The 24,399-nt window shown below is 34.9% G+C and overlaps 2 protein-coding genes across 4 annotated transcripts; one reads left to right on the top strand and one right to left on the bottom strand.

The window, feature by feature from the left end:
• Positions 1–35: 35 nt before the first annotated feature.
• On the top strand, positions 36–19,515 carry LOC105258711 (protein AF-10). 3 transcript variants are annotated; one of them, XR_003122387.1, is made up of 16 exons: positions 36–144; positions 212–291; positions 406–570; positions 672–869; positions 944–1,627; positions 3,205–3,539; positions 4,804–5,250; positions 5,335–5,518; positions 5,625–5,820; positions 6,099–6,251; positions 6,336–6,600; positions 6,684–6,812; positions 6,895–7,047; positions 7,753–7,801; positions 17,570–17,964; positions 18,495–19,515. XR_003122387.1 is itself a non-coding variant. In XM_011270160.2 (14 exons), the coding sequence occupies exons 1-13, from the start codon at positions 36–38 to the stop codon at positions 7,043–7,045; spliced, it is 3,096 nt and encodes a 1,031-aa protein (XP_011268462.1). In that variant the 3' UTR covers positions 7,046–7,047; positions 7,753–8,572. The 3 variants fall into 3 exon arrangements, 1 of the variants encoding a protein (XP_011268462.1); XR_003122388.1 differs by lacking the exon at positions 7,753–7,801; XM_011270160.2 differs by lacking the exons at positions 17,570–17,964; positions 18,495–19,515 and having other exon boundaries at positions 7,753–8,572.
• A 214-nt stretch (positions 19,516–19,729) lies between these two features.
• Positions 19,730–23,105, bottom strand: LOC105258712 (pancreas transcription factor 1 subunit alpha). The gene is made up of 3 exons (XM_011270161.3): positions 22,076–23,105; positions 21,036–21,358; positions 19,730–20,100 (listed from the first exon to the last, which is right to left on the bottom strand). Exons 1-3 carry the CDS (start codon positions 22,354–22,356, stop codon positions 19,961–19,963), a joined length of 744 nt encoding a protein of 247 aa, XP_011268463.1. The 5' UTR covers positions 22,357–23,105; the 3' UTR covers positions 19,730–19,960.
• Positions 23,106–24,399: the final 1,294 nt, after the last annotated feature.

The raw sequence follows: 24,399 nt of genomic DNA, 5'->3' as shown, positions 1-24,399 counted from the left end.
GCTAGTCTCGTCTTCCGAATTGCTTGGGGCACAGCATGAAGGAGATGCTCGGAGGGTGCTGCGTGTGTTCTGACGAGAGGGGATGGACAGAGAATCCGCTGGTGTACTGCGATGGACAGGGCTGTACCGTTGCTGTACATCAAGGTACTTGTGAGGAGGTAGAACTCCTTTACTATCGATTGTTTATAATATAAATTTTGTTGTTTTTTAGCGTGCTATGGCATTGTCACTGTACCAACAGGACCTTGGTATTGTAGGAAGTGCGAGTCGCAAGAACGCAGTGCACGGGTGGTATGTATTTTTCCATGACAGATTCAATAGATACTCGATATTCCTTTATTTATTATGGTAGGATATAAATATTTTTATCGAGTTGTATTATTTGGGAATGTGCTTTTTCTATAGCGTTGTGAGTTATGTCCGAGTCGAGATGGAGCCCTTAAGAGAACAGATCAGGCTGGATGGGCGCATGTTGTGTGCGCTCTTTATATCCCAGAAGTTCGATTTGGTAACGTGACTACAATGGAACCAATTATATTGCATCTTATTCCTTCGGAAAGATTTAGCAAGGTAAATGTTTCATTTTGATACTACAAGTTTGAAAAAAGAAGTCATTATTTCGTTAAGCTTGATTTTGTGTTATTTACAATAAACAAATGGAATGATTTTAGACGTGCTACATCTGTGAGGAACAAGGTAGAGGTAGCAGAGCAAATGTGGGAGCCTGCATGCAATGTAACAAGACAGGCTGCAGGCAGCAATTTCATGTCACATGTGCACAGGCTCTGGGCTTACTTTGCGAGGAAGCTGGCAATTATCTTGATAATGTCAAATATTGCGGATATTGCCAGCATCATTATTCAAAATTGGTCAGTAATTTATACTCTTGAATATTAGCTTTCTTTCAAGAGTTTACCAACTAATGTAAATGATTAATTTTCAGAAAAAGGGTGGCAACGTAAAGACGATACCACCGTACAAACCGATACCCGCCGATAATGGTTCGTCGGACTCGTCGCCGGAGAAGGAGGCAGAAACACCGATAAAATCGTCGAGCGGCAAACGGAAGAGCTTGAGTTCCAAGTCCACTGCGAATTCTAAAAGTAAATCCAATGCTAGTCCCAGTTTAGAGATAAATGGCGTAATGGATGACAAGAGTGGTGGTAGCGGTCGTAATACGCCTAAAGATAATTCCACGAGTTCCAGCAAATTTACGACATCCAACTTTGTGGAGACTATTGTCACACAGTCGGAGAGCGTGTTTGGGCACGATGGCACCGGTGCTGTCACCACTGTTGCCACGGCAGCAATCGCTTCCGCGTTGAAAACAAGCGGTAGCAATTCGAACGCGGTGCACAAGAGCATCGGTGGTCAGGGAAAATCCAATTCGTCGACTTCCAATAAGACATCGAGTCACACCAGCAAGAAGAGAAAGACTGGAGCACGTACGCCGACTGTGATAGGAAACGAGAACTCGAACCAGTCGGCCAGTTCAGAAACTAGCGGCTCGGTCGTGGTGGCCGTTAGCAGTGTCGTGCAGCAAACCATCCCGAGCAACAATGTGCAGCCAACAATCACCGAAGCCACGAGTTTAAGTACAACGACGGAACCGGAAAAATCGAAAAAGGTATAAGAAAGTCTTTTCATTATTTTAAGCTGTTTAAATCTTTAAATTTGGAAAAATTGAAATTATTTATTTTAATTCTTGTATTAGTCACTTGATAATAAATTGTTTTAAAACTTGCCGGCAACTTTGATACAAGATTATAGTTTGAATGTTGAACTAGCAATTGAAACATATAAATAAAAAATATTAAATGTAGTACATTACATATCTTGCTGATTTCGTTATTCATCTTATATAGACACATTCACGTATGCATTAAATCTGAATCTCAAAAACACTAGTAACTATCAATTAAAAATCAGTTTGATGTCAATATTCATGTGCAAATTTAAATTCGCATTTACTAAAGTCCAACTTTCAACTACAGCATAGGGATAATTAAAATCTAGAATAATTGTATAAATCTAAGAATAATTAAATCTAAAATAATTAATTAATAATCTAGAATAATTGTCTATAAGCTGTAGTTGAGAGTGGACTTTGATAAGTGCAAATTTTGTTGTCTCAGGTTTACAATTAGTTTAAAAAATAGTTGAACTAATAAAACAAATGGATTTTTTAAAATTTTTTTAAACTATCATATTTCTAGAATATAAATTTAGTTAAAAATTTGCGTTAAAAAATTTCAGATATTAATATTATAAAATTTTGAAATAATATTGGAATAATGAATAGAAAAACAATGGATTAAAAATTAATTAATTTTTTACAAAATCAGATTTAAATTAGTCAAGAAGATAAGTAAACATTTACATTTTTGTTGAATGTTTTCAATGCTACTGAATTTTTTTACAATAATACATAAACAACGTTCTGATTTCAAGTATTTGTCTTGTAAAGTTTAATTAGTCATATCTATATAAAATAATCAGTGATATTGAGATTCTTCTCAATATCTCTTAGAAAATCCGATAAATGTTGCAAGAAATGTAAACCTAGATATTCTTCTCAATATCTCTTAGAAAATCCGATAAATGTTACAAGAAATGTAAACCTAGATATATAAAATTTGTTTACATTTGACATTTGGAAGATTGATATTTCAGAAAATTCCAACAAGATTCTAATAAAAAAATCGACACGATTAAAAACAAAGTGAAAAATATGATTACACTGCATTATTCATTTTCAGTTTTTAGTGCACTTATGCACCTGTTTTTACTAATGTCGTTTAACTGTAATCTTAGCTTACTCATTCTTCGTCTCCTTCTGTTCCTTTAAAAAACGATAAAGAATGAGTTAAGCTAAGATTAAAGTTAAACAACGTCGATAGAAACGTCCGTTGAAATGAAACTTTAGTTAACTCAATCTACGAGAAATTTATCAGTAATATTTGCAGTATTCTATTAATTAACAAGAATTAACAATTTTTTAGAAAGAGAGAGAAAGATTAAATTAGAAACAGTGAATTATATTTGAGCTTAAGATTTTTTCTGTAAGCAATTCAATTAATTCGTTGATTAAATCAATGAGGAAATTTCATCCAGGAATTCCAGTTACTTGTATATAATAAAAAAATCTGAACTAATCAAAATATATGTCTATAGCGTTTTATTTATCACAATCTTTGATTGCAGACAAAAATGGAGAGCCCGATTCAGTCGTCATCGTCGAATACGCCGGTTGCTACAGAGGCAACCACGACACCTGTGATAATGACAGTGACACAATCCCAGTCCTCGGTCGTCACTCAGTCGCCGACAACTACGTCGAACAGCATCGTCGTCTCGGTGCCGTTGATCGCCACCTCGCTCGCCAACACAGTTCAGAGCGTGGTGACGAGCGCGCCGACGATATACCAGCAGCTGCAGCAGAGTATAATCACCACGGCCGCCAATACCGAGCTGCGATCCAGCGCGATGGTGACCACCGAGAGATTCGCCGCCGAGGAAACTCCGGCGAAACGATCTCGGTAAGTTCTCGCTATCGAAGCACCATTAGAAATAGGGAGAGGAATCATTTCGCCATCGCAAACTGGCTTCGAATTAGAAGTTTAATCGATCTTCTGCATAATTACAAGCGTAAATACACGTGGTATCTTTTTTTATTGTACGAAATTCAAGCCACAAAAATTTTCAAGGAAAAGATTTTATCTAATTAATTTACGTTTAATTAAATTAGAATATAAATGAAGATGATGGAAAAAGCGCATCTTTGTTACTGCTCTACTGTAATTATCGTTATAATTATTTTTTCATTAGAGAGTTCATTAGTGTATTACTAAATTTATCCTCGATAATGTATACATGACGTTTGCATCATGAAAGATATGTCGCACGCAGTATAACGTGTCGTGAAGTGCAAGTGCGAGTGCAAGTGCAGCCGAGGAAGTTGGAGGTGCGTACGTGCCTTCGGTCAAGTGTCGCGCATCGTTTTCAAAATGGCGGCTGCGACTGGTAAACAAGGTGGCTGGTTCTAACCTCTTCCCGAACGCTGGACTCGGTCTTCTCGTTCCCGAGGGAGTCCCATCCGGGCCGGGTGCGAACGCGTCGCGTGCAAAAGCCTCGAGACTCGAAGCGTCGACTAGACGAGTGCCACGAGCTTGGATCGCCGATCGTGAGTGCCGCGAAGAATGGAGTGTGTTTATAACAGTAGTCTACCTATGTATTGGGCACAATAGTTCACTCGAGGTCATTCGGCGCGCGCTGCATAATAATTGCATCGCGCGAATAGTCGCGTTACGATAATCGCGCGTCGCGTCGTAATTTTGACGAGACGACGGGGAGGAGGGACTTTGCGGGTCCTGTTGGACGCCCTCGTGACTCTGTTAACGTGTAATCTCGAATTGTGGCGAATAAGAGAGATCAAGGTTATGTTTGTTTTCGCTTCGGCGAGATGCCTCAAAGGCAACGAACGACGAAAAGGTGTAACGTGACACTCTAACTGCCACCTCATCGCGGTGCTTCACCTCAGTGTGCGTTGACCTTACTCTTTATTATTGAAAACGATAGTCTTGTTTTTTTCGAAATTTTTTCATATCATTTTTAACTGTAGACGAACTATTGATAAGTTGATAAGAAATTTATTACTTCACCTTGTCCATATCAATCGATATTTACCAGTTGTGTTTGTGTATCAAGTGATTAGTTTTTATTTGAACAAAATTTGACCTCAATTTACACGCTGTAATTCTTCATAGAATTCACGATAGTCATTTAAAACGCGATACTTTTCAGTTCCCAATCATTGGATAAGCAAGAGAAATCGCGCAAGCCGAAGCGCGGCTCGTCCAATAGCCAAGGAGCCCTGCCGCAATTGCAGACGGCCTCGTCAGTCGTAACTTCCGTATCCAGCACCGCAGTTGTGGCGACGTCCAAGAGGGGCGCGAGAAATAATCATCACACTCCTCCACCGGCCGTCACGGTGACTCCTGTGACCTCGGTCCCGACAATAATTCAGGGTCCCACAGCCGGCATCGGACACTTCAGCAGTGTAAGCGGCACAGGCCCTGCAAACATTATGGGACCGACAGTCAAGGAGTCACCGCCTAGCAGTCCTGGATCGGAGAGTATGAGCAGTAGCACCAGTAAACGAAAGAGGAAAGCTGCCGCATCTACACCTATTCCATCTGCATCGACTACACCGACCGCTCTTACAACAATAAAGGAAGAGAATGTAAAATTGTAAGATTCGCAAACAGATCCAAGGATTTATCAATTGAACAAATGCAATATATAATTGGAATAATTTGTCTTTTTTTATATTAGATTTCAAAATGGGGTCAGTGCTCCACATATGCTAGGGAATCAGTTGAATCCTACTTCAACAATGGCGCAAAAGATGTCGGATACACTTTCACAGGAACTCGAGGCCCATTCTATTTTTACAGAAGCGAGTAACTCCAGTACAAACTTAGTTGGACCGCAGTTGCACAGTCGAGTAATTGCATCTGTATGTGATCAAAAATTGTCATTAAATTCAAGACAATAACATAACAATATAACAATGTAATACAATGTAAATTATACACTATAATTGATGTTGTTTCAATGAATAGATACGATCTAGCCAACCGGGACCGCCTACTTCGTTTTCCTCGGTTTTCTCCACAAACAGCAATAGTGCGAATCCTACACCCGGTACTAGTGGAACTCTGGGTGGTGGAACAATTCCACAGACACTGGATCAACTTCTAGAAAGGCAATGGGAGCAGGGAAGTCAATTTCTAATGGAGCAAGCTCAACATTTTGACAGTGAGTATATGATGAAAAACTCCCTTACAATTGCATGGATTTAGCAAGGAACAGAGTTCGTGCTTTTATTTTTTAAAAAGCATTTTCTACAAAAAAAACCTGCATGATACGCTTCTCATTATATTTTTTTGTAGTAAAATTATCTTTTTTTTATATATATATATAACTATTTTTTTTAATTTGATATTTTTGACATGCAAGCTTTGATCATTTAATGTGAAATAAGCGTCCTACACTTAAGTAGACTAAACCAGCAACATTATTGAAATCTGTTGCAGTTGCATCCCTGCTTTCCTGCCTACATCAATTGAGAGCTGAGAATCTTAGGCTAGAGGAACATGTAAATAATCTCCTGCAGAGGAGAGACCATTTATTGGCTGTGAATGCTAGACTCGCTATTCCGTTGACAACTCAGCCTAGTTCACATCCAGGTTAGTTAGATTAGTCATTTCATGATATCTTTTACTTCATTTATATGAATTACAACATTTAGCATGTATTTTAATTATTTTCAGTGAATAATATACATCCAACGGTGAACCCCTCTCATCCTAATGTCTCGCACTCAGAAGTGCCGCCTGGCGCTCCGGCCCCGGTACCTAGATCGAGTCGCGAACCGCGAGTGAACAACACTTATATGCCTCACTCCAGTTCCAGCGGTCATCCAACGACGTTGGAAAACGGTTTACCACCGGATCCCTCCCCACCTGCAGCAGCTTCTCTCTCTCAGTATCAGCATCGTGGATCATTGGTCGCGCCACAACCAAGCCCAACAATTAGGTAACGCTTTGGTTCTCTTCGCGAATCATCAATATAATTGTCAGTTAATATAATTGAGATTCAACTTTATTTCAATGAAATAGGCACAGTCCAGCCGGAGGTGGATACCTTCAAGGTCAACCGAGCAACATAGTATCGCCGGCACCGGCGAACACTTCCGGTGTGGTCCGTAATTCATCTGTCACGCCGGATCCATTACGCGGAGTGCCGAGGTAATAAACTAAATATTTTTACATTATCTTCGATATGCTAGACATAATTTTCTTATATATAATATTTATTATTAATCGCTAGGTCGGCGTCGCAGTCGTCGAGCAGTTACATACCGTCGATGTATCAGCCTACTATGTCCAGTCTCACTGGTAATCAAGTAGGCAACGTTCATAATCTCCATCCGCACGGACCTTCGCCGACCAGCCACGGGCCACCGGGTAAACCCAGCTGAAGGTAGATACAAACAATGTGGCAGCCGCATATTTTAATTAATAGAACAAGATTCGTTGTCGCGTATACCGTTATCGAACGTCAAAGAAGCCAATCTCATTGCAAGAGAGACCTAACTGCGCTTCTTCGTGAGATATTGACTGATATACATTTTCTATGCCACGTTTATCGGTAATTACTTTCTTACTTGATAACATCACTTTAGTGATGTTGATTGCAGTTTATAAATGTACAGACATACATTTGTATATCTTTATATCTTTCCATGAGAATCTATCTAAAGTTGTTATATATCCAATCACATATGCGCTGTACAAAATCAATCTTTGCACGTATCCGATAGAGATATTATGGTGGATCTCATTAAAAAGTAACGTGTTCACGTATTCATTGAATCAGATCTAATATTCCTTAACTATTTTGTTTAACATGTACTTTTATATGCACGATTTTATGCGAGTTATACGTACATTGAAACTGTCACAATTTGAGGCTCAATTAGAATTTATAGTGACGTAAAAAAATGCAACTTAAAACGAAGCAGCAGTTAGGAAGATTAGTCTCGCAGATTTTTATGAAAGATAATTCCCCATTTATTAGAATCCATTATTATTGAAACTTAATTATAATAGAAATTTTACTTAATTAAAATTTCTTTAATCACGGTTAGGTATACATTTGAGACATATTCTTTATCTCTCTTTGTAGGCATCATCATATGTGAACAGCAAATCCACAGATGTACAAATCTTAGACTGTAAGTTAATCTATCGCGTTAAATAGCAATAATATAGTAAGTGTACATTCTCTAATGACGGTAAAACTGCGTATATTTCTGGTGGTGCGATAAAAGGATATGTACATGAAATTTTTCGAAAAATTAATATGGAAAGCACGTAATTTTGGAATGAAATGGAAAAAAAACCAAATCATCGATCAGTTTCGATACGTTTGCCGATTGCATAATTCGGTTATTATACACACTATATTATATTTCGCCTTTAAAGATAATGTGCTTTACTTACAATATAGCTTGCCAATTTTTAGCGTACCACCATTAAGAGTCGCAGCGCGTGTATTATACGACAATGATGATATTGAGTGCAACCTATTTCAAAGCTAATATTTAATGTATATTCTAATCTTATGCGTAAAGAAAAACAGAGAATATTCAAATGTACAAGACGAGCACTGCCTTTCGCCAACAAGAGCTGTGAAGTAGGTTGATCGCAATTCGACATTCTCTAGCGAACGCATGATCGTTTCTTTTAACATTTCATTTGTTTTCCCATCCCATTTTCATTCAAATCTCCTCAATCCAATGAATTTAATTGATATCAGCTTTGTTCTTTTTAGCTGAACTGATTGCACTAGTTTAAGAAGTGTACACTGAAATGTTGTTTTTAGCAGAAGTGATGTCAGATGCTGCTTCTTTTTTAGCAGTGCAGTTCAATATGGCAATGTATTTAAACAGTAGTTAACCTTTAATTAATAACGCATTAGTTGCGAAAAAGAAAATATACAGTCATATACAGTCATATAAATTGATATATATAAAGAATATAATTAAATAAAATTATTATTTAACAGAGAAATTTAAAAAAATAAACTTAAAATAAATTTTTAAGTATAATCAATAATTATTAATTAATTTAATTATATAAATTTATTATAATTGAATTTATTAAAATAATTTTTCTATACATTTGTAATTAAATAAATTTTATTTACAAATAAATTTTTCTTCATCAGGTAATTCTACTACTTATAGATTATTTATATTTCTCTATATTTATATTTTGATGTGACATGTTAATACTGTACTGAAACTTTTCCTGTTAATACTGTTGAACCTATTGCTTGTTGTACTCGTGCACTAGCAGAATTTTCTATGAACTTGCTATTGCAGTCCCAGTGCAGGACTAGAAAATTCAGCTAAAAAGAACAAACCTATTATTTCTCACCAGCATTGTTGCATAAATTTTGGAAAAAATGACAAGGAAACAGAAGTGTTGTGCCATTGTTTGATCCATGGATTAGAAACACAATATTCCAATAATAATTATTAAGTTAATAATTATTTGATTGCATTTTAATGGCAATAACTCTGCGATCAATCACATTATTGATATTTTTAACATATATAAAATATATTTTAAGTTTTCACAGTTTACATAGCAATTATATAAAAATTTATATATTAAAATCTGATCATTGTGAAATATTAAATATTTTGAGTTTATTATATATGTCAATTTGTGTATAGAGATAATTGCAATTGCAGTATTCTGAGATAAATGCATGCAGTAAAGAATTTTACTTTATTTTGTAATGAAAAAATAAATTACTTTTTCATTTTTTTTTCTAGCTAGATTTTACCAAGAAAATATGATTAAAATTTATTTAAAAATGTAACGAGTAATAAGATCGAACGGCACAAATCTTGATAATGAAAAAAACCTGTGAATACTTGCGATACACATTTTATATATGTATATGTGTATGTATTGATCGCAATACGCGCGAGTACAGTCGACTGCCTGTATTGTGAAATCGTCGGGACCAAACACTTCTTGTTATAAAGTCTTCCCACGATTTGCATTTTTTCTTGTAACAGTATATGCATGGAATTAGAGTAAAAACATGCGCTCTGTTTTTCACTCATTTTTTTGCTCTAATAGCGGCAAATGTAAATGAAAAAGCGAAGAGCTAACAAGAACATCATTTTATGATTACATGGTTTTAATTCATACAATAGACAAGATCACAATACGACGACGCATCGCTATACGGACATTCGGCTGTAAAGTAATCCTGTAAAGTATGAGAAATGATTGTATGAAAGATGAACTATAATTGCTTAAAAACAGTGTATATGCTTGTATATCGAAATTGAAATTAATCCGTTTTGTGCTGCGTTTTATAAAGATAGCGTTACATTTTTGTACTCACGCCTATAATTTCTGAGAGCGAGCAATGTCATGTGCAAATCGCAAAAATCAAAAGTACTGGACGGTACAGTAGAGAACGATTTTAGAAAATAAGACTTTGTAAGAGAATATGTAAGGTATTTCGCTCAAAGGCTACGGTATATAACATAAAGTAGCACGTTTTGATAAATCGACAAGGAAATTTGCATATAATAAATATGCAAAATCACAAAATGACATGGCAATGTAAAGCGACGCAGTTGTAAAAAAAAGGAAAAAAAAAAGATATTGATAAGAATCGTCCGCTACGTGATTGGCCCGACAATTTCCTCACATGGGAAAACATGTCCTCGTGTCGTCGAAATTGTAAAATTGGAACATGTCACAGCATTTGCAGACATCAAACAAAAATGAAAGAGGTTCACACACTCGCAGAATAATATGTTTTATGCTGACGCTTTATTTTTGCACCGTGGTTATGAGCATAGTACGAGAATTTTCAGCCTCGCAAAGAAACTAGTTGAACGAACTACGATATACACATACGTATATTCGAATTCATCGTACAAAACAGAAATTTTCCCTAAACCACCTTTCAGTGATCATGCTGTATCGTTTGCCATTGGAACAGCATCAGAGAAACTGCCCGCGAGAGAAAATTTTAAAGAGTTAGGGATCGACTGACATTTTACCGTATTGTGTTCTTTATTATAATCGACACGATGTGTCCTAAATCGAAAGACCACGAGATATCACATTTTTTCCTTCTTCCTTTTACAGAAAAAAATATTAAGTATAATGTATTTTACGTAAAAGTATTAGCTCGCATCAGCCCGAACGCGTTAAAGGGGTGGTTAAGGGATAATAAGATAAATAAGGGAACCGATTGTACTCTTGACTAAATTTGTAAGTCCGATTAGAGATTAGAAACGGGGATTTTTAAGCGAAAGAGAAAACTAATTAAGGAATCTAGGCTTAAACTGTACGATAAAAAAAGTAATATTGTATAATATTCGAGACGATAAATGGGGATACGGGAGGTAGACATGAAAACACCAAACCTACAGAATAGCTTATCACCACTCAGGGAGAATCAGTTTATTACGCAAAATTCTGCCGAGTTTTCCTTGTGTACGTCGATTGTGCCGCGGGAGTACGATATGATATAATACAGTTGTCGAATTATCATGCATTCTTAAGAGTCACGATTATATAACACTATTTTTTTAAATATTGTAAACGCTTTAAACATAGGTTTATTACAAGAGACATGACTGCATGAACGGGACAAAATTCATTTTTTTAAATTTGTAATCGATTCAAAGCGTCTTTTTATTTTTGTTGCATATACATTTAAAATTCTCATTTAAGCACTTAAATTTAAAGTATTTTAAATTAGAGTATTAAAAACTTAAATCAAGTTTCTCTCATTCATAATTTATATGAAAATCGAATTTGTTCTGTCTAAAAAACTCTTCGTAGCTCTTTAAGAATGTACGATGAACAGTATCGGATTCCAAACTGCGTATTGCTCGTACTGATTTGGTGAATTTCATGATTGACGACCTTGTCGGAAGTTCGCTAGGATTTCTAACAATAAAAAGAAAGAAAAACAAAAAAAGAAAAAAAATACGCGTAATGTGGAGACACGAAACATCGCGTTTATACTACTGAAGAGTATTTTATACATTATCAGTAGTAATATCGACTGTATTGTTAGGTGATATTATATACGGTACGCGCGAGGCGATATTACAGGAATTAAATGCAGCGTGAAATAACAGTTGTACACGATATCCTAGCAGAGACAAAAAGAGAAGAAAAAAAAAACGAAGTTACAGAGAGAACAGTACGATGATATTTTTTCACAGCTAATTGTGCCAAATTTTTTCAATCGAATCATTAAACTTCTTGAATCTCTTAGACGGCTTATGTCAAAGCGTACGCGTAGAACGTAGAAAAAAAAAACTCGGTGCGATATCGCGACGCAAGAAAAGGCTATTTGCACATCTATTTAGTCATTGACTTCGATAAAAGTCATCGTCGTCATCGTCGTCGTCGTCATGCGTGTATGTTGCGTGCATGTGGGTATGAATGAGAGAGTCGGTGAAGCTTTTTTTTCCCTCTTCGGCTATAACTGCCCATCATTTGCTTCTCGGTCAGTTACTTATCGTCATGTCCCATCATTTCTGTCAGGTACAAGAGACAAAAAAAAGAAAGTTCGATTGTCTGCGTTTCTGTGTTCAACCTCCAGGTATCAGAGGTACAAAGAAAACAATTGTGTTCCTAATCATCCGAGAATCGGGCTCTCGCGACCGAGAACATTAATTAAGTAATTTTTGTTTCGTATCCAAAGCCTTCTCCAACGACGTGGAGAAGATTGCGTAAAGATTTCACATCATTGGAGGTCACATCGATGTTAACGATCGTGCGTGTTTTACTTTCATAGGTAAGATCTTATCTCATTAAGAGCGATGCGATTAAATCTCATGTAATGGACACTTTTACCAAATAAATTGTCACACTTTCCTACGATATTTTCTGAAATTTTTCCGTGTTCTCGTGAAGAACTTAAAAAAGAAAAACATTTTCCCAGTTCCTCCTACGAGTTGTTACAGTTTGTTTGTCCTGTTAATTTTCCACTTATAAAAATCTATCGTGAACGATTTACATATTTTGTATATAATTGTATATACGCGAGAACCGATGTAACAAATCAATTATACGTTTAGATTAGTTTTATTACGTGTCATTCGCATTTAGCGATGTAGATATATCGGTGCTTATCATGGAATCGATTTATAATTAGAAAGAGGAGAAAAATGACAGACATTCTACATTTTTTATCACTGTTTTCTATCGACAAAATTGAGACATAAGTTAAACAATAAAATAGCAGTATAATAAAGTATTTGTAATTTTTTTTGTAAATTTATCAGACCAAATCATGAGGTTCAATACAGATATTTCTACTTGTCAAAAATTATATAATTTGAACCGAGATAGAAGAAACAACTTGTTTTTCATCATGTTTTTCCACGTTGCATCTCGGATCTTTGCATGTCAAATTTACATCCGATTTTTTTTCGCAGTTTCTTGTTATTGCAAAAATCGATACTTGCGATTTCCATAATTATGCATGTGAAGAACGTGATCTCTCGATACTCGCATCGCAATTACACGCCATTGTACTTTCAATTGCTAGCTTATACTATAAATAGAGTGTGTCGTGCTCTTCGAAGATTGTAAATCTTGGAGCTCTTTTTTTTTTGCATGCGAGCAAATGCGGACTCATTGTGTGCAGGAAGAGAAATTGAAGATGACTTTTGAATTTTATGTACACATGCGCGAATCATAATTTAATCGAGACAAAGCGAGATACAGCGTATTCAATGTCACAAGTGTTTTTAAACGAGATATAGAAAGAGAAACGGAGTATCCTAACGTGAAAAAAGGCTGATTATTCTTTTCTTATTGCGCTCGCGACGCAAAAGATGATGTAAATAGTCGTCAACAATGAGGACCACTTCTCTGATAAACGGACGATATGACGAATCGAAAAGATAAATTCGATAATTAAAAGATTAATAAGATAATTTGTATCTTTATACATGAAATGAATTTTACAAATTATGGACTTGTGTAACGAACATGCCATTTTCACTCGTTTTAGAAATCTTGTTCCTCCTGTATAAATAATTTGAGCGAGGAATGTAAACGCTAAGCGATACGATTTTGTAATGTAATTGTGCATACAATAAAAAAAGACGAAATGATTGTATGTGATACAAGTCGCCCGAGATACAATCCTGCTTCGGGCAATCTTCCCGTAAATTTCTTTGTTTTATGCACGATTTAATCTTTTTTTTCAACACAAATTAACAATATATAATTAATATAATATATATATTTACAAAATTATTAATATTAATTAGTATATAATATTTTTGTGTTTCTTTTACATATTTCTCTTTGTCGCATAAATCTAATATATTTTTCCGTCATACTCATTGTTAATAATTAGTAATTATTTAACAAATACATTGCGGTTTTTTATATAAAATTTTTCAAAATTTATAGAGAGATACAGAAATTATTTTGTACTGAAATTGCGTTATATAAATGTTATTTTGTATGTGAATGTATATAGGTATGTCGCGGATTTTACGACAGCATTAGAGCATTATGGTACAAACTTGTGGAACATCAAGCTAGAATATCTTAATGAAATATGTCGATTTAAGTGAACAAAAAGATAGATGTACCACACATACAGAAAGTTACTCATTATATTTTAGCAAGAAGCTTGATTCAGGAATTACTATTCTCCCATCGAGGAAAACGTGAAACTTTCACGACTTCCTAGTGCACACAAGCACGGCAATCCACGCGGACAATTCCGCGGTGATGTTTCTCTTTTCTCTCTCTCTTTCTCTCTCTTTCTCGCTTGCTCGCTCTCTGTGCGGCCAACGATCGTGGGAAGTCTCACCTGCGACCTCGTCTCCGACGAATCAATATTATACGAAAGCATGTGAGCAGTCTGTATATCGCAGATAATGCCGAAGACGGGTTTCTTGTCGAAGAGCGAGGAGAGAAAGTCGGAATCGGAATTGCTGTCATTTCCGATCGAATCGCGGAAATTATATGCCACGTAATCGGGAATTATATTAATCTGTACATCACAGATTCAGTTTATTCATTCATTCATAAAAAGAGAGACGAGAGAGTCGAAGACTTCGACTAAGATCTTAATAATTTTTTTAATATATATATATATATATATATATATATATATATATATATATATATATGAGAAATAATTTTTAATTGAAAATATTAGAAGGATAAAAATATTGACGGAAGGAAAAACCGTATTAAATGCGGCATCTTTTATATATAGTATAGTTAATTATATATAATAAGCATAAATTGCTTTTTTTTCTTTTTTTGTCTCTCGAATCTAGATTTTTTTAGCACAAAAAATAATTTTAATTTTTCATTTTTAGATATTTTTGCATTTATAACAATTCCATGGTAAATTTTAACAATGATATGATACATATATTTGCGCACATAATCTCCCTCATAGCAAATCGATAGAGTATTCATTGTTACAGCATTAGATGCGTCCGCAACGCTGTCCTATGTAAAATATAAACTAATAGGATTTCTTTCAGAAGGTTATTGTGAATTTTCACGCTGGATTTAACGGTAGATTTTAGATTCTTATCGAGATGAAGCTGAATTTACACGTAGCGCGCACGTGATTATATCGGATGCAAGGATCGAGAGATTTTCGAGGATGTTGAAAATCAGATATTAATTTCTTTTCTAATTATTATGCCTGCTAAATAATCGCTAGAAGAATTATCAGAAATATTAGATGATATATTATAATAAAAATGAATATCGTAACTATAAAAAAGAAAAAAGTGAGCGCTTGATATAATCTTTGTTATAATTTATTGTTAATTTCTATGCAATTTCTATATATAATTATTTAATATTTTCAAAGTATTTATAAATACTCGTATATTTTCTATTTATTATATTTTATAGATATGTCAAAATTTTGATTTTTTAAAAATCACTTTAATTCTTTTTCTTTTTTTAATACGTGTATCTTATGATTATATTCTTTTTTTGCTGAAAAGTACGTCACAATGGTAGAGATGTATTTATGATCGGGCTTAAATTAGAGGTGCGAGAAAATGATTGGAATATAATAAAGCTCGCAGAGTGGGATGAAGGGGGCACATTGAAACCGATGCAAGCGCGAAAGCGAACTCGAGAGACTTCAGGGGTAGATATATTTTGGGATGGACATCTAGCAATCATTCGAAGGGTGCAGCTGCCTAGGTATTTGCGTGCCCCAATTTCAACCGCCCCCCAGAGGGTAAGTCGAGCTGCGGGGTGGATGAATGCTCTCTTCGACTTAGCTCTGCTTCACTCCCAGTCTCTTGAGTCTATTCTGATACTGTTCGAAAGGGGTGCATTTAACAAGTTCTATACTTCTCGTTTTCACTCGATATCACGTAAATTTCAAATAATGTTAAACACAAATTATCAAAATTATGTTTTATCGAAATAAATTTGAAAGAGATGATATATCTCGAATAAATGCAAATTCAATTTTTGTTAGATTTGTATTTAAATCGTGTAACGCTTTTTAATTGATTGAATCAGCCAAAGAGTCTTATATTTCTGATATTTTTCATATTCGATTGCGACTGACATAAGAGCGCATATCTAATCTTTTTATAAAAATTAAAGTTAGATAGAAAATTTTATTTTTAGTATAATAATTTCTAAAAGAATTATAAAAATAAAATTATTTAAAATATTGAGTCAAAAATCCTCTAAAAAAATACGTGTAACGTAGTCGGAATGTCGCGAGTGGAGAGGGGAGTTGAGTATTATATCTTCATTCGGGCGCTATTACATCTCCGTGTTACGTTGTAACGCACGGATGTCGGGTACCATTATTGCGACATGAGAATCGAGAATTAATACTTTATTTGTGTGTCACTCCAGCTGCGAGGATCAACACAAGTGCCCCCCTTGCGACAAGAGGGTACTCCTAATGCGTAGTCTCTCTATGAACGGGGGCCGGATTCTATGGTTTGCTAATTTTCACGGGATCATCGTACCGTGACGTTAGAGCAGATTAGGTTCAATGCGGAGCACCGAACTTTCGCGCCTCCCGATAACCGCTTCTTTCCGGATTAAATTATCTATTATTTCGATTGTCGCGAATAAATTATAAATTTATCTTTTATAGATTTTTTTTACATTTTAACAAGTAATCGTTAAAGAATAAAATTGTAGAAAACATTATTTTTAGAGAGAAATATTTCGTGAAATATTTCGTGATTTCTTTGACGTATTGCATATAATTTAAGAATTGATTATAAATTGTGTCGCTTGGATTAATATGTTATATATTTATTAGCGTATAATATGTTATATGTTAAATATTTCTTATTTACTTGGTTCGTATATTAGGATAAATTGTTAGAAAAATTGTGATCTCTCTTGATCAAGTATGCAAACGACAAGGGCAGGTGTGTATCGACACACCTGCGTCAACCTAGATAAACTCTCGGTCATTCGACTGCATAAATCAACTCATATTTTCTGTCGAGAATGTCTGATAAGAATATCTTTGATATGTTAGCTTTGATACGTTATCTTTTTAGTACTATTGTATATTATCGTTACTATTAATTCTTTATCTAGGATCGTTATTATTCAATGAAATCTACTGTCAAAAAAATTATATCTCAAATCCAGTGCAAGTTCTTTTTTTTCAATTCAGATTCCATAAAGAAATTAATCAATTCTTTGTCTTTATGAGAAAAATTATAATATCTATATTTTTTAAATATTATATTCATCTTTGAATATTAAGCTTTTTTCATAGAAACTTAAAAATTTAGCTAATATAAAATTAAATATCACAATCTTGTGATCTATAAATTAGATGTTAAATAGAAAAAATAAGTTTATTAAATAAATATTTAAGTTTCATCACATTCCTTAGTTAAAAATAGAAATTATTTATGGCTATTTCGGATTTTTCTTTTAAAATTCAGCGGACTGAATCGAAGATCATGGACTTATCGAGCAGAAGACGCGTCTTATCAGACACGAGGGAGATTGCGAATCGATCGGGGTTAGGCGACTTGCGCTCTATTCTCTCTTTTGGGCCCCCCGGTGCCACGAAATCGTCCCTAATTGTCCACAAATCGACAACCACCCTCGATTTCCCGAACCGTTAAATACAGCCACCCCGAAGGCAGCAATTGAACGGGAAAGAGGAGGGAGGAGTGGTTCCACTAGTCCCTTGGACATGGGGGAGAGTTCGGGTTCACCGGGCACACCCCGTAGAATATGGATTCAATTACACCTCATTGTACTGCGGTGTCTATAAACAACGATGTTTTCACAGCTGATAGTGGCCCACCGTTCTGCGGGTCATGCACTCCAAGTGAATACATTTCACGTATTATATTTTATCTAGGTTTGATTAACTGATAACTCCGAATTTCGGGTTAAAACTCGGCTATATATGTGTTTTTCCATTTTTATTAAAAACACTTTTATTAAAGTTTTCATTCAAATATTTATTTATCCGATATAACGTATAATTATTTAGATATTTACTTAACGACGTATTTTATGGTTTCTTTGTAAATTTAATTAATTTTATAGTTTATTTGTAATTGAGTAATTTTCTTTCTATAAAAAGAGTCTAGAATTTTTGTAAAAAAAACATCGTATAAAAGAGCTTTTTATAAAATAAATAAATAAATATAAAAGAGTTTTTTATAAAATCCCTGAATTTACAAAGAAACATATGTGATTATATGATTGTAAAATAATAATTAAGACGTTTTTATAGATGTGACTGCAAATCGCGAAGCGTAACCAAACGATTTCCCGATGCGTGCGAGCGCGTAATAACGCAATGCGCGAGAGAGATTGAAGTTTCTTATCTTTCGCACTGTGTGTTTGCAGCTTTGAAGTTGTTAATGACGATAATGACGTGCGATAATGAAGCGTTCGAGCCGCGCCGGCAACTGGAACGCGATGAGAGCGAGAAGGAGGACTCGAGGAGGACGCGTTTCGGCCCCCGTCGTCGCAATGACGAGGAGGAAAAACGGAGGATCGTGAGAAGACTCGCAGCCGTCGACGCCATTATCCCTGCTGAGTTGCAGAGCGTCGCGACGCCGCAATATCGACGTACCGCCTACCGTATGTCCCTCCGTTTCCTGCTCTTTTTCTCTCCTTGCTATATCTCTCTCTCTCTCCGGATCCACCCCCACGCGAAACACAAGAAGCACTTTTAGGGTGTTTCAGTTATCAACTCTTCGGCGGTTTCGGCCATCTTGCCACTACCCTCTTTTAATGCAAAACTGTTGTCGAGAACGTTGTTCTTGAAATGCGAAATTTGATGAGTTTGAAAGATACCTTGCAAATAATGGCAGATCTTCCAAATCTATCTCGCCCGACTTTTAATTATAAAACTTAGGTAGTTAACAAAGAAATAGGTGATAATATCTTATTTAAACATAAACTTTTGACTTAATTTAACAAGCAAAAAAGTTTTTAAAGTTTGCGATGTTTTTATTGTCGGGAAATTTTACCTGAAGGTTTATGCATCGATTTCTAATCTGTCAGAAAAAACATGAATTTTATTTCATATCAATTGCACTTTTTAAAGGTTTGCGAAATAGATGATAGACAAATTTTCAGAACTACTTTTATTTGGCTTTGTTATTCACAATGGTGATGATGATGCTCGCCGCACATCATCTCTATTATTCTACCGCGATAATGATGTATAAACGATGTACTTATCTTTTAATTCTATTTTGATCATTTTTATTTACAAACCACGTCCTGCTGAACGTTCGTAAAAATATTTCATAGATATACAGATGTATAGATTTGATGGTACAAAGGATGAAAAGATGGAAACTGAATTGGCTGTTGCAAAATAAACTCAATTTACTTTCTTTTTAAAAATAAAATCTAAATCGGGAAGATCGATTATACTATTTGTTTAAAAAAGTTAAAATTCATTTCCTTTAAAGAGATATTTAGATTGCATTTATCTATAAAAAAATGAATGTTATTTTTATTTGCAAACAAAATATTTTTTCTCTTGTGATGTGTGTATTTGCAATTATTTGATTTGTTATAATAAAATCGCTTTTTTGATGAATTCGCGAGACATAAATAAATATTAATATAATTATTAGCAATTATATTTGCTTAAAGAATCATAAAGAATCAAAAATAAGATTAGATGAAAAATACAAATCTCTCTCACAAGGGTTAGTGACTAGAAACGCTTCTTCTTAGACACTAAATAACACGCGAGAGGAACGTCCTTGTTCATTGCGAATGACATATCCTTTCTTCCCTTGTATAAGAGAATCTTACGAATAAAGTCATACATTTTTCTTCGAATGCTCCGTTTATTCGAAAGGCGTCCCGCTTTTGGACGTTCGCGGATCCTCCGGTGTCCAAACTTTCGCGTACATCGTGCCATTCGGCGAGATGTCCGATTTTCTCGACCACGAGAGCGAATGCGAGATAAATGGATTTCCACCGCATCCTGAAAATAAGTAGCAGTTCGCGATAAAAATTATCTTTATTAAAATTGTCAGAAAAAGATACATATTTTTATTTTTATTTATTTGTGAAAGATATATAATTATCACTTTGAAAAAAAAGTACTAGTGCCCTCGAATATATGAGAATTTGAAACTTATGTTATAAAATTTAAAAATGTCAGAAAAGGAATATCACTCTGTAACTTGTGAAAAAGCAGGAAACATAAATAATGGATAGTTTAGGGGCTTTAAAAATTTTTGATAATCTCTCAATTTCTCTGGACAATAATTTATCGCGACGCACCCTGTATCTATCGGGGACACCTGTCTTGGAATAAAGGGTAGATGGATAATTATGATAAATCGACCTATGTGATTTCGAGGCGGAAGTAGTCGGTCCGATGTTAATATTTTGTGCATATATAATATCGAAATAGCGTGAAGCGCGACATGTTGTGCATTAAACTAAATCTCACGTGGAAATGTAATCAAAATCAAATCACGGGTGAAATGTCAGCGAGGTCGGATTGTGCATCACGTTGTAAAATTTGAATTGTAAACTGCATGATATATGATGTTATATTGTAGATTAAAAAAAAATAATATTAAAACATTTTGATTATTTACGATTCAATTTTTTTAAATTGTCAAAAAATTGGTGATTTTTAAAAAATTTTATTATCAATTTCATCAAAGATTACGTAAATCAAACTTTTTACAATATAAACAGATATTAAAATAGAATATTAATACTTATTATTTATTAGAATATTAATAATTATTAATACTTTTATATATTATTATTTTATATCAAAAATTTGCAGAAAAATTTAAATGTAAAGATTTAACTTAAATGAATTGAAGCGATAAACAAAGTGACCTATAGCATCGATCTTAATCAAGAGATCATTACAGATGTAATCGGAATTGGCCTCACCACGAACTATGATCTTCTTAGAATCGTCCCGGCTAGAACATCTGGAGAGACCGCTACTGCCCGTCAGCGGATCGTTACCCTTGTCCGTCCGCACGAGCTCGTTGAGGAAGTTGATGTAACCGATCGCCAGCTTCAACGTGTCGACTTTCGATAGTCTCTTCTCGTACGGCAAAGTTGGTATGTGGGCCCTCAGGCCCTCGAAAGCATCGTTTATATTTTGCATGCGCCTTCGCTCCCTCATATTTGCCGCTTGCCGCTGCTGTACCTGCACCTGTCTCGGACATTTTCCCGACGCTCCGCTGCGCCGATTACCTCGACTTCGTCTGCGAAAAATGCACGTGATCTATTTCTAATCCTACACTTAACAATTGCATCCCCTCAAAACAGGAAAATACTATTTTAAATATATTTTCTGATCAGAAGATCAGAAGTGGCTACACAGAAAAAAAGGACCTTCTTGTTTTGAAAATATATTTAATTTTAACATGGAAATCTTGAAATGAGATTATATTGAGTTAATTAAAGAAAAATATAATTGCTTGAATAATTGCTTACTTGAATGAAACCATTTTATACAGTTCAATCAAGAAAAATATATTCTTATGATTTAAGATTTAATTTTCTTGAATGGAAAAGAAACAATGTTGGATAAAAAATAACATTTTTAACTCAAAGATTATAATTTCCTTAAAGTAGAATTAAATAATTATATATTCTTAAGGTGACAATTACAATATTAAAATAAGACTATAATATTGCTGAAATTTAAAATTATTAAATTCTTCTAAGAAAATTATAAATTGTTGCATATATACGAAACAATGAACGCGTTAATTTAAGTATATAAGTTTTGATTTGACACTTCTTTTTTTCTGTGTAAGCTAAACGAGATGAATCTCAAAGTGAATTTCATTAGATTGGAATTTAAAATTTAAAATCTAATTTTCAGGAAAAATCGCTCTTGTGGAGCCGTCGAAAAAAATTCAAGAGGCTAACTCGAAAAGGAAGCATCTTCCGCGAGGCACTTCCAGGATACTCACTCCCTCGTGTGATTCTCCTGATCGCTGCTGTAGACGCTCTCGTTGTCGCTGCTGTTCTCGTCGTACAGGTAGTGCTCGCTGCCACTGGTGCTGCCGGTGCTACCGGAGGGATGGTGAGACGATGGCAGCTGCGACGGGATGACAGCCGGAAGCGTCGCCGTCGTTGGTACCCCACAATGCGGTGGCAACGTAGGGATCGCCGGATTTCCTAGGAAGCTGTGCGCCTCGTAAATGTACTGCCGGTTCATCATATCCCGCTCGAGATTGTCCATCGAATACATGATGATGATGATGATAATGATATTCACCGATGACCACTCAAATTTAATACTTAATATTGCGAATCTTACAATTGTATTAATTACAATACGATTTATCGTAAAGTCCAGAGCAAAAGTGATATGACTAGGTCGCTTGACTAGACGTAAGTGAAACTGATGTGTCGTCACGTCATTTAATTCCTCGCGTTAAGCATTTTGGATTTATTGACTGAATGATTGTAACTGGATTCTAAATCCTCTTGATAATTACATATTATTTACGAAGCGCACCTACGGACACTCGACCACGTCTCGAGGATCGAGAGATAGGATCGACACGTGTCGAGCTCTAGGCGCGTGCAGGGTAATATTTCTAAACACAACGACACGTGCCTTGGTGAACCGCTCCGGGCACGTGTCGAGATTTAACGTAACACTTGTTAATCGGTTGTTCGAAATGCCTTGGCTCGCATCTAGCCGTGACAATGCCACTTACGACGTCGAGATAAACAAATTCGGGGTTGCATTATTCCGCCAATTGTAGGTCGCAGACATTTCTTCACAGATGCTCTCGATAATGTTTCTTTAAGAACAATTTTTATTGCATTTCTTTATATTTTTATTTTCTCGTATTTTAATAAGATTTTTCACAGATCTTTATTTCATTCGCTCATTTGCAGTCGCACTTTGATAGCGGTTATTGAACGCAATAATTTGTATCATTTTAGTGAATTTAGATCTTACATTACTTTATTAATTCATTTATTATTAATTTTTATAGATCGCGAATAACTTTATTTATTTTTTTATTAAAATATGTTATGCGAGATTTTTTAGAATTTTTTCAACTTTTTTCAACTAAAATCTCGAAACATTAGTCTTTAATTATTATTGTCTGGCTATTTTTTTTATTATATAATTTGTTCAATCTTCGAATATTTGTTCAGAATCCCATTCTTCAGTTTTTAGATTGCACTTTATAATTGCACCGATTGTTATTCAGATCAGATTTCTTTATTATTTAAATAGATTATGCATTGTTTGCAATTCTTCAAAATTCAATTAACTGAGAAAACTTGTATGAGATTTTAAATATTCTTGAGAACCTATTATTAGAGAACCTATCTCATATTATCTGATTTCGTTTTAATTTCACTCGATGTTCTAAATGTTTGTAGATTTGCAAACTGTCACAATTATTGCCTCTAAATCTTCTACGAAACACCACTGTATGTGAGAATTTAAAGAATCTTGAAATATTCCGTAGATTATCTTCTCGAGATTTTTTAATTGCATTTGCATTGATAATTTAAATATTTCTCCATTCGTTGCATGAATTATTCAAACATCGCAACTGTGTGTTTATAATTCTTTCGAAGAACACTATCGCGCAACTATAAACAGTCTTTAAATACTCTTCAAGTTGTTTCGAGATTTCGCCGAGAAAGTCAAAACCTCTCGTAGCTTCTTGTCGACAGACCACCTATCGTGTTCCGGTCGCTCAGGTGGTCTCTCGTTGCACTAAAATCGAAAAGCGGCAAAGCGGAAGCCATGCCGGGGTTGAAAGCCCAGCTACAACCCCATTCGTTGAACGCTTCGCTGGCAGAGCCTGCCTACCCCTTGGTTGCTGGGGTAGCGGCGCCGCCTCTTCATCGATCTGATAAGGAACCGCTGTCGTTCTCGTTTCTAGATATCGTCATGGAACGTGGCCCGCGACCAATCGAAACGGATGTTTCCTCAAAAATAAAGAGATGCACGAAGCTAAAAAATTACTTGTGTCAAAAATTGAAAATCGAATCCAGCTCTGAAAGAAAACTACGCATATATCCGTTTAAAGTAGTATTATTTTGGGGTAAATGTGCCCAAAAATCCAAAATTGAATATTTAACGAAATCGTAGGATTATGATAAAATTATATTTCTCTCATTAATTGAGTAGTATTTATCCAAAAGTAAAGATATGTATAAAAAACGCGAAATGTTTAAAATTTAATTAAAAATATCTCCAGAAATATAAGGAGTATAATTTTTCTAAGAATATGTATACTTGTGTGTGAATACCTTC

Source organism: Camponotus floridanus, unplaced genomic scaffold (genome assembly GCF_003227725.1).
Source record: "Camponotus floridanus strain SB8 unplaced genomic scaffold, Cflo_v7.5 scaffold129, whole genome shotgun sequence".
In the NCBI taxonomy this organism is placed as follows: Eukaryota; Metazoa; Arthropoda; class Insecta; order Hymenoptera; family Formicidae; genus Camponotus; species Camponotus floridanus.
The sequence above is the reverse complement of the archived record's forward strand: the minus strand, read 5'-3'. Positions and strand labels throughout refer to the sequence as shown.